Here is a 10,723-nt window from a genome sequence, read left to right on the forward strand (position 1 = left end):
TATTTTTTGACAGAATTTTTTAAATATTTTTTCCGAGTTCTACATGAAGCCAGTAGCTCACGGTTAAAGTTTGGCCGGACGTTTACCTAACACCCTGTATAAATTAAGCGAGTCGTTAGCAAGGAATTATGGTATTATTACTATTATTAAAACAGAAAAATCGATTTAATAATTAAATTATATTTTAACGTTAACTTGGGTCAGGTCAGGTCAATTTTAATAATTTTATACATTCTTATGGTAGGGTTCTCCAATTCACTTCAAGAATTCAAAGATTTTATAGTCATTTGTAAATAATGGGCCGTATCACGATTCACACCATCTTTAATAAATTTAATCATGACTTTAATTACCACGATGACCAATTCATCTCATTCTGGCAGGTCAGGTCAGGTTAAAATCTATAGTCGTTTTCAATGACATCCGTGCTGTCAATATGAGAGTATAATCATGTCAAAAATAAATTACTCCCTAGGATTTAGAGATATTCGTTACTAGGTTGCCATAAATTTCGTTAGGTTGGAGGCTATGTGGTTTCTAGTGACAAACAAAAAATATCGTCCTCAAGGGTTAATCACGTAAGATGACAAGCCTGACTAGGTAAAAAATGTAAAATTCGTACGGTGATAGATTGTACGTTTTTAAATTCTAGTTCCAAAATACTAAACTCTCCATCTCAATTGTTCCTCGTTATGTAGAAAATCGTTGTATCCCTGCAGATTAATTCCCGCCACACTACTCTCTGGGTCTGTCTTCTGTCAAAAAACGTACAATCTATCAGAGTAGGGAGTTTAACCCAAAATACAATTTATAAAGCTACATATCTCGATCCCTATTACATTATCATAATACACATAAAACATGGATATATAGCTTTTTTCTACAATCGTGCAAAAAATGAGTGTGCATTGCATTGTTTTTAGTGGAAAAAGTGCCTCTTTATTGCACGCATCTGTCAACAGCCTGTCTACGATCGTGTAAAAAGTGACATTGCATTTTTCACACACGACGCACAGGACTGAACTGTTGTTTATAGTTGCTTTTTTTCTCGTTTTTCTGTTCGATTGTACAAAAAATGTTGTATGCAACACGTGCAAAAAGTGTTATAGCACTTGACGTGTTCACGTCGCGTGCAATCATTCACTTTTTGCACTTGTTGCATAAATAACTATTAACGTCAGCCTAATGAAACAAAGTATGATTTATTAACAACAATAAGCAATTAAAACCACAAAAGTAATGGGTAAGTAGGATCATGTCGGTTCTGTCATCATAATCATAGAACACCTAATTTACTTGGATTCCTGATTTAATTTTTAAATACCAGATCACATGAATGCTTTGTAAAATGTATTTTGGGTTGCATTTTTTATCTGGTCAGGCACGTCATCTTACTTGAATAACCCTGTATAATTCTGGCAATGCGTCAAAATCTTACGTCATACTAGTGGCAACACAGCATGAGCCTTCTTGACGTGCCCACGAAGCGCATACAAATATGCAAACTTCCTATCACACACGATGCAAGAATATCGAGTCTCGCCGGAATGCGTCCTCATGTGCCTCTTTAGTCCAGTCGATTCGTGAAAGCTCTTCTTGCATGTTTCGCAAGTGTGCCGCTTGACGGGATTATGTCTCCTCATGTGACATTTTAATAATAAACTGTTGGCGTAAGATTTACCACAAGTGGGACATGGAATATAGGGTCCTTTCTTGTGGACGCTGTAGTGTCGCTTGAGCGAAGCGCTACTGAAAAACCCTTTGCTGCAATATTCGCATATAAAGGGTCTCTCGCCTGTGTGCCGACGCCTGTGAATCTTCAAGGCGCCGGAATTTAGAAAAGTTTTCTCACACAAGTCACATTTATGGGGACTGGTTCCTTGGTGGATTCTTTTGTGATCTCTTAGAAAGCACTGAAACCTATAAACCTAAACATAACAGACTGTATACTTATTTAAAGAAAAAAATACCTGAAAGTTTTCGTGCACTCATCACACTTAAAAGGTCGTTCACCTAGATGGATTCTTCTATGATGGCAACGCAATAACGAATTTGTTGGAAACCCTTTATTACAGATGTCACAGCGAAAAGGCATGTCTCTAGTATGCGTTCTATCATGTACAATAAACCTGGATTTATGCTTGAATGTTTTGTCACATCCTTCACATTTGTATATTTTTTTATTATCCGGGTCTGGTTCAAGCTTAATTTCTGTTTCTAGCTTGACATCATCTAGCTTGATATCATCTGCCTTGACATCATCTAGCTCAACATCATTTGACTGGACATCATCTGATTTGACATCATCTAGCTTGACATCATCAGACTTGACACCATCTAGCTTGACATCATGTATATCAGGCTTGATTTCTTCAGACTCATGACTAGCTGAATCACCACAAACCTGATTTTCACTCTTATGGACAAGTTTTTGAGGTCCTTTAATGGCAGCAGAAATTGCAGCCTTAAGTCTACCAACAATACTTTGAATCTTTTGACTTTTTAATTGTGTATCAGAATTTAAGATAATCATTCGAAACTCAGTAATACTGTTGAGTTTTTGTAGACAAACGTTGCAGATTGCTTGTGGAAGATTGTCGTCACGAGACAACTAAAAACATTGCTAATGATTAAATTTGGAAAAAAAAATAGGAAAGGATTACTTCAATGGGAACAAAACTCATTATCGTGTCCGCGATTAATTCGTTATTTTTACCGGGGGTAAAAATATTTACAGATTCATCCTGTTCTGTTTTGAATAAGCACAAACGGCACTTTATATACATACTTGCTTGGCGTTACTACTTTATTTTGTTAAATTTTAGGTTATGATGCCTTCAATATTTGGCAACAATCCATTTGAAGTGTGGCAAATTCAAACTGTTGTCACAACTGTCGTTAATTCTCCAGTTACCGTTGAAGTGCGAAGAAATGCATAACATTAAATTTATAAGTAATTCTTTATTATACCCGAATCATAATTCATAATCTCTATCTTTGAAACTAAAAAGCGTGCAAAATAGGGTCTTTAAACCACTAGTGCTTTAAAGTTGCCTAGGTACTGTCGGTTGCAAAGAAATCGAGTAGTCATGTTCAAATAAATCTGGGACAACTTCTTTTTTGGGTTTTAAATGTAACTTTAAACAGTTAATTACCATTTTATTTAAAAAATATTTTGGCTAAAATTAACAATTGTTATTTAGTCTTGTCAACTTCGACAAATAAATGAAATCTGCTATTTGTTCCGGCAGTAAAAAATCCATCGAAATATTGTTCACATTACCTTGGAAAAATCAAATTCTCTCAAATTTATCTGAACACGATTGGACAGTTGGTTGCAAAAAAATTGACACATTTTTACAGTTTTTTCATAGCGTAACTTCTTACGAGAGATATTATAGGTTAGAATTATGGTCAAAATTCAATGACATTTTCAAAAAATTATTTGATCATATGAAACACCTACATCCTCAATTTTATTCTTCGACATCATACCACCACCGAATTATAATACAGCAATTTTGGCAACGCGTCAAAATCTTACGTCACACTAGTGGCAACACAGAATGCGCCTTCTTGACGTGCCCACGAAGGCCTTCCAAATATGCAAACTTCCTATCGCACAAAGTGCAAGAATATGGAGTCTCGCCGGTATGCGTCCTCATGTGCCTCCTTAGAAGACTTGATAGGGTAAAGCTCTTCTTGCATATGTCACAAGTATGCTGCCTGACAGCATTATGAATCTTCATGTGACATTTTAATAATAAACTGTTGGGATAAGATTTACCACAAGTGGGACATGGAATGTATGGTCCTTTCTGGTGGACGCTGTGGTGTCGCTTGAGCGAATGGTTACTGGTAAACCCTTTGCTGCAATATTCGCACATGAAGGGTTTCTCGCCTGTGTGTCCACGTCTGTGTACATTCAAGGCGCCCGATTGTTGAAAAGTTTTGTCACACAAGTCACATTTGTAGGGTCTGATTCCTTGGTGGATTCTTTTGTGCTTTATTAGACAGAACTGAAACCTATAAACCTAAACATGACATATTGTACTTATTTAAAGAAAAAAATACTTGAACGTTTTCGTGCACTCATCACACTTAAAGGGTCGTTCATCTGAATGGATTCTTCTATGGTAAACCATAAAAGATTTCGCTGCAAACCCTTTATTACAGATGTCACAGTGAAAAGGCATTTCTCTAGTATGGATTCTATCATGCACAATAAACCTGGATTTATGCTGGAATGTTTTGTCACATCCTTCACATTTGTATAATTTTTTATTACTTTGACTTTTATATCCTCTATGCCTTGCTCCCCCTTTACTTGCAGTTCCTTCACCATTTTGCTCTTTGATAGTGTCATCTGGTTCAATCTTAGCTTCTGTTTCTAGTTTGACATCATCTATATCCAGCTTGCTTTCTTCAGACTCACAATTTGCAGAATCACCACAAACTTGACTTTCACTCTTCTGGACAAGTTTTTGAGGTCGTTTAATGGCAACAGAGAGCGCTTCCCTAAGTCTACTAACAACTGTCTTTTGACTTTTTAATTGTGCATCAGAATTTAAGATTATCATTCGAAATTCAATAACACTGTTGAGTTTCTGTACACAAACTTTACAGATTACTTGTGGAAGATTGTCGTCACGGGACAACTAAAAACATTGGTAATGAAATTTGGGAAAAGAAAATAACAAAAGGGGTTTACTTCAATGGGCACAAAACTCATTACCGTGTCCGAGATTAATTCGTTATTTTTACCGGGGGTAAAAAGATTTACAGATTCATCCTGTTCTGTTTTGAATAAGCACAAACGGCATTTTACATCATCCATATTCGCTTGTGGTCTCTATCTCTATTTTATTTTGTTACAATTTTAGGTTATGATACTTTCAACATTTGGCAACATGGCAATAATCCATTTGAACTGAAGTTGGACAAATTCAAACATTTGTCGAATATGTTAATATGTAATTTGTCCATCAGTGTTTCTTCCTAGAATTATTGTAGTTGGGAGCAAAAAAATGGGAGGTCAACATCTCTGTCTTGACAAATTTCCCTGCCTGATTATGTTCACGTCAACAAAGTGTCACAAAATTGTGAAAAAAATGACAATTAATGTCATACAACATAATGATAGGTTATGATATTTACGACTGTTTTACAATGGAGCATTTTCGATTGCGTCAAAGAATGACCTTGACGATCAAAATTTATTGCTCGCGACTGTATATACAGTTGCGGAAATGGAAATTCGGACCGTATTGTCATTTTCATAACATAAACTCTAAAACTACCTTACGTTAATAACGTAATATTTTTTCTTGACATATTTTTTTAATTGTGAATTTTATTGTAAGTGTCTCTTGACAATCTTGACATTCCTTTGGCTTTGTACAAAATTCAAAAATTGCCTGCGTAACTGACATAGAAATGTTTAATTTTACGAGAAAAAAAAATGGCAAAATTTGTGCGTTTCTCGTTCCGATTAGCCAACGCTCGACGCTCTGGATTCGAATCTTTTTGCCGGAGTTTTTTTTTATTACTGAAATAAAAGAAAACGCATTACTGTACCCTTCTTTATATTTTTTTGTTTTGTTTTTTAATTACATTTTGTAAGTTAAATTATCTTTTAAAAATTTTATTTGTAAAGTAACTCGTGACGTAAATCAAACCAGAAATTTTGAGTGTTCGAATAGAACCCTCCGTGGGGTTTATTGGGTTTTATTCTAGTGAGGGAACGCCTAATGCGTGATCTAGAGACTGTCGTTTATAAAAGTTTATATGTATAGTGCATTATGACGTCACGAGTCACTTTTGCGGGGAAAACATTCAAACCTTAAATGGCAAAAATTAGTTAGTTCTACCAACCTTGAGCCGTCGCACATCTGGCGACTTCCCCCGGTTAGACAAAAAAAAACAATCATTCTATAATAAAATTATATTTTAATTTTACTTGTAACTTTATTACATTCCTGTTGGGAGCCACCCAAATACACGAAAACATTTAACATGAATTAAAAAAAATCTGTTAACTTTGGCAACAGGTCATAATTATAAGTCACATCAGTGGCTACAGTCAATGGTCCTTCTTGATATGTCCAAGAAGTCGTAATCGCAAAGAATACGCGAATTTCTTATTGCAGGAGGTGCAAGAATTAGGAGTATCGCCGGAATGTGTCCCCATGTGGATACTTGGACCATTAGACTGATGAAAGGTCTTCTGGCACATGTCGCAGGTGTACAGGTTGTTGGCAGTGTGAGTCTTGATGTGGGATTTTAAAGAGGCAATGTTGGGATAGGATTTACCACAAGTTGGACATAAGAGATTAGGTCTTTTCGTGTGGACTCTATGGTGTACACTGAGTGCAACTTTACTAATAAATATCTTGTTGCAATATTCGCAAATGTAAGACTTCTGCTTCTCACCAGTGTGGTGTTGCCTGTGGAGTTGTAAGAGGCCTTTTTGTACAAAGGATTTGTCACACATGTCACATTTGTACGGTCTGACTCCATGTTGGAATTTTCTATGCATGTTTAGATATGCCTGAAACCTTTAAAACTGAACATAAACAATTGTACTTATTTAGAGAAAAAAATACTTGAAAGTTTTTGTGCATTCCTCACACTTGAATGGTCGTTCATTAAAATGCACTCTTCTGTGGTAGCGCACACGATATTTCATTGGAAACCCTTTATTGCAAATGTCACAATGGTAAGGCATATCTCCAGTATGCCTTGTGTTGTGCGCAACATACTTAAATTTGCAGTTGAATGTTACATCACATTCTTCACATTTGTATAATTTTTTTTTACGTTTTTTTGATGTATATTTTCTGTGCTTTACCCCCTTTCTACTTGAATTTCCTTCACCATTTTGCTCTTTAATGGTCTCATCTATTTCCAGCTTCACATCATCTATTTCTAACTTGATGTCATCAAATGCACCAGCAATTTCATTTTCACTCTGTCCAACAATCTTTTGCGATTGTTTTGTGGCAGCAGAGAGTCCTGTCTTTAGCCCAACATTTATCTTTTGCCTTTTTAATTTTATGTCAGAATTTAAGATTATCGATCGAAATTCAATAATACTGTCCAGTTTTTGTACGCAAACGTTGCAGATCACTTGTGGGAGATTGTCGTCAGGAGACAACTAAAAACATTGGTAAAGAAATTTAGAAAAAAAAAGTTACAAAATGTTTACTTCGATGGGGACAAAACTCGTTATCGTGTCCGAAATTAATACGTTATTTTTATCTGGGGCAAAAATATTTACAGATTCATCCCGTTCTGTTTTGAATAAGCACAAACGACACTCTCCATCCATATTCGCTTGTTATTATATCTCATCCGTGATTATATCTTGCTACAATTTTAGGTTATGAATGTTATGATCATTCAATTTCAATATTTGGCAACATTGTAATAATCCATTTTTTGTCCCGGAAATTCAGTTCACTGTTGTCACAATTGTTATTGATTAAGCGAGTAGGAATGGTGGTATTATTAAGGTATAAAATCGATTTAATATTTAATTTTATACATTCTTATGGTGGGGTTCCCCAATACTTGCCAATACTCCAATACATTCCAAGAATTCAAAGATTTTATGGTCGTTTCTAAATAATAGTTGTCTTTAGAGGATTAACGAACTCACTCAAGATGTCTAGTGATGATTAATTAATATTACAGGTTTTGGATAATATGCCAGTGAAGTAGTTAAAGAATGTCACTGTCGAAAATGACATTGCTGACTGCTGAAAATTGTTTTCGAAAATCTATCAAACATTGTGTAATTTTGCATTGTTGTTTTTATACGGGGTGATCAAGAAGGACTGTTTAAGTTGCTAATGTGTAAATTATAATTAAAGTAGGCTATGACTTTTAAATTAGATTGGCAACACTGTTGACACACAAAGTGACACTTAAAATTCAATACAAAACATGAAACGACGAGAATTTTTGGATATCTGTTGAGGGTACCTTTGAAAGTTGACACTTTTTACGCTCCCAATAGTATACAGGATGTCCCCAAAAAAGAAGACGAGTCCATAACTCCGTTATTTATCGGAAGATTTTAATTATCTGGACACCAAATTAAATGGTTGTTAATAGGCTATAAAGTGGCCTAATAAATTCAGGTATAGCCCCATGGGCTTCAAGGATAAAATGTCAAAATATTTTTTTTCAAATGGGATTACATATTTTTTTGTAGTAATTCTGATAGAACTTTTTATTCTGAAAACAACAGTGTGTCACAAGTATAGACTTAAATACCAAAAATTCACAAAAAAAAATGCAAAAAACGCTACTATCGTCTATGTTCCATTTTGCGCTAAACATTGGCGGCATATCTGCGCAATCCAAAATGTTATTATTTGTCATTTGTTTTTCCAGCTACCTTAATTTGGTTATTACATTGTAACGCAATGCATTTTGATAGCTTTTCGCTTGGTGCTCGTCATTTGTTTCAAAAGTTAGTGTTATTTTTTTTTATGTCAAGTTACACTTGTGAGACATTGTTGTTTTCAGAATTAAAATCTCTATCAGAATTACTAAAGAAAAGTACATATGTAATCCCATTTGAAAAAAAAAAATTTGACAGTTTAGTCTTGAAGCCCTTGGAACTATACGTGAATTTATTAAGCCGCTTTGTAGCCTATTAACAACCATTTAATTTGGTGTATAGATAATTAAAATCGTCTGATAAATAAGGGAGCTATGGACTCGTCTTTTTTTTTGGGGACACCTGTATAAGGCATTCACGATCTTTTTGGGACCGAGTTGGCTATGACCATCTAGTGATTTTGTTGGCAGTACCTCGGTGATAACTAAATTCCCTAAAGGAAATTGACACTTTTTGTGTTAGATTAGGTTGTTTTCAGTTTAGGGTTATATTTTCTGAATAGGTACATTGTTGCCGGATCTTTTGAATCTGATCTGTTATTTTTAAATTAAATTAAAGCGTTTAATAGAAATTTTTTATCGTATCAAATTATTTTGGCAACTTTGACTGTTCCTTTGACGGAAATTTAAATTATTTTTACATACTTAATAAATCATTTAGTTTCTTACGAATATTAAAATAATAAATCTGGCAATCCGGTGGCAAGAAAATGTCGAACAGACACTGACAGAAAAAAATATATTGCATCCGTTGCATCACTGAGTCAGTTAGTCCAACATAAAAAGAAAAAATCATAGCCAACTCGGTCCCAAAAAGATCGTAAATGCATAATACATACAGTTGCGGAAATGGAAATTCGGACCGTATTGTCATTTTCATAACATAAACTCTAAAACAACCTTACGTTAATAACGTAATATTTTTTTCTTGACATAGGTAGGTGATTTTTAATTTTGAATTTTATTGTGTCTCTTGACATTCCTTTGGCTTTGTACAAAATTCAAAAATTGACTGCGTAACTGACATAGAAATGTTTAATTTTGAATGTCAGTCATAATCATAGTTGACAGTAAAAGGTGGTTTACAGAGATCTTGTTGAAGTGACAAAACAATGCTGCCCAAAACTCTGTACAGCTTACAAGGAGAGGTCGGTAGTTGTGTGACAGCTTTTTAAACAAAAAAAAAAAATAAGGGTGGTTGCCCCGACTGCCCATATCACCACCCTGAAAGGAAACGCCCGAACGTTCTTAAATTTAGGAGAAAAAAAATGGCAAAATGTGTGCGTTTCTCGTTCCGATTAGCCAACGCTCGACGCTCCGGGTTCGAATCTTTTTGCCGGAGTTTTTTTTTATTACTGAAAGAAAGAAAACGCATTACTGTACCCTTCTTTATATTTTTGTTTTTGTTTTTTAATTACATTTTGTAAGTTAAATTATCTTTTAAAATTTTTATTTGTAACGTAACTCGTGACGTAAATCAAACCAGAAATTTTGAGTGTTCGAATAGAACCCTCCGTGGGGTTTATTGGGTTTTATTCTAGTGAGGGAACGCCTAATGCGTGATCTATAGACTCTGTCGTTTATAAAAGTTTATATAGTGCATTATGACGTCACGAGTAACTTTTGCGGGGAAAAACATTCCAACCTTAAATGGCAACAACGAGGCAGCCTACTATAAAAATTAGTCAGTTTTACCAACCTTGAGCCGTCGCACATCTGGCGACTTCACCCAGTTAAACAAAAAAAAAAAAACAATCCATTCTCGAATAAAATTATATTTTAATTTTACTTGTAACTTTATTACATTCCTGTTGGGAGCCACCCAAATATGTACACGAAAAAATTTAACATGATTTAAAAAAATCTGTTAACTTTGGCAACAGGTCATAATTTTAAGTCACATCAGTGGCTACAGTCAATGGTCCTTCTTGATATGCCCAAGAAGTCGTAATCGCAAAGAATACGCGAATTTCGTATTGCACGAGGTGCAAGAATTAGGAGTATCGCCGGAATGTGTCCCCATGTGGATACTTGGACCATTAGACTGATGAAAGCTCTTCTGGCACATGTCGCAGGTGTACAGGTTGTTGGCAGTGTGAGTCTTGATGTGGGATTTTAAAGAGGCAATGTTGGGATAGGATTTACCACAAGTTGGACATAAGAGATTAGGTCCTTTCGTGTGGACTCTATGGTGTACACTGAGTGCAACTTTACTAATAAATATCTTGTTGCAATATTCGCAAATGTAAGACTTCTGCTTCTCACCAGTGTGGTGTTGCCGGTGGAGTTGTAAGAGGCCTTTTTGTACAAAGGA

The 10,723-nt window shown here is 35.1% G+C and overlaps 1 protein-coding gene and 2 long non-coding RNA genes across 6 annotated transcripts; all 3 read right to left on the reverse strand.

Annotated features, from left to right (window-relative positions):
• Nucleotides 1-160: 160 nt before the first annotated feature.
• LOC138122064 (zinc finger protein 813-like) lies at nucleotides 161-3,548 on the reverse strand. 4 transcript variants are annotated; one of them, XM_069036205.1, is made up of 4 exons: nucleotides 2,664-3,548; nucleotides 2,252-2,611; nucleotides 1,971-2,221; nucleotides 161-1,920 (listed from the first exon to the last, which is right to left on the reverse strand). In XM_069036205.1, exons 1-4 carry the CDS (start codon nucleotides 2,784-2,786, stop codon nucleotides 1,440-1,442), a joined length of 1,215 nt encoding a protein of 404 aa, XP_068892306.1. In that variant the 5' UTR covers nucleotides 2,787-3,548; the 3' UTR covers nucleotides 161-1,439. The 4 variants fall into 4 exon arrangements, with proteins under 4 accessions (XP_068892306.1, XP_068892305.1, XP_068892304.1 ...); XM_069036204.1 differs by having other exon boundaries at nucleotides 161-537; nucleotides 1,439-1,920; nucleotides 1,971-2,611; XM_069036203.1 differs by having other exon boundaries at nucleotides 1,971-2,611.
• Nucleotides 3,549-3,885: 337 nt separating this feature from the next.
• Nucleotides 3,886-5,186, reverse strand: LOC138122080 (uncharacterized). Its single transcript, XR_011156334.1, has 3 exons — nucleotides 4,712-5,186; nucleotides 4,075-4,658; nucleotides 3,886-4,026 (listed from the first exon to the last, which is right to left on the reverse strand). It is a non-coding gene; the product is annotated as an uncharacterized lncRNA (long non-coding RNA).
• Nucleotides 5,187-6,406: 1,220 nt separating this feature from the next.
• On the reverse strand, nucleotides 6,407-7,354 carry LOC138122083 (uncharacterized). Its single transcript, XR_011156337.1, has 3 exons — nucleotides 7,208-7,354; nucleotides 6,606-7,156; nucleotides 6,407-6,557 (listed from the first exon to the last, which is right to left on the reverse strand). It is a non-coding gene; the product is annotated as an uncharacterized lncRNA (long non-coding RNA).
• Between the last annotated feature and the right edge of the window lie 3,369 nt (nucleotides 7,355-10,723).

Source organism: Tenebrio molitor, chromosome 1 (assembly GCF_963966145.1).
Source record: "Tenebrio molitor chromosome 1, icTenMoli1.1, whole genome shotgun sequence".
NCBI classification, from domain to species: Eukaryota; Metazoa; Arthropoda; class Insecta; order Coleoptera; family Tenebrionidae; genus Tenebrio; species Tenebrio molitor.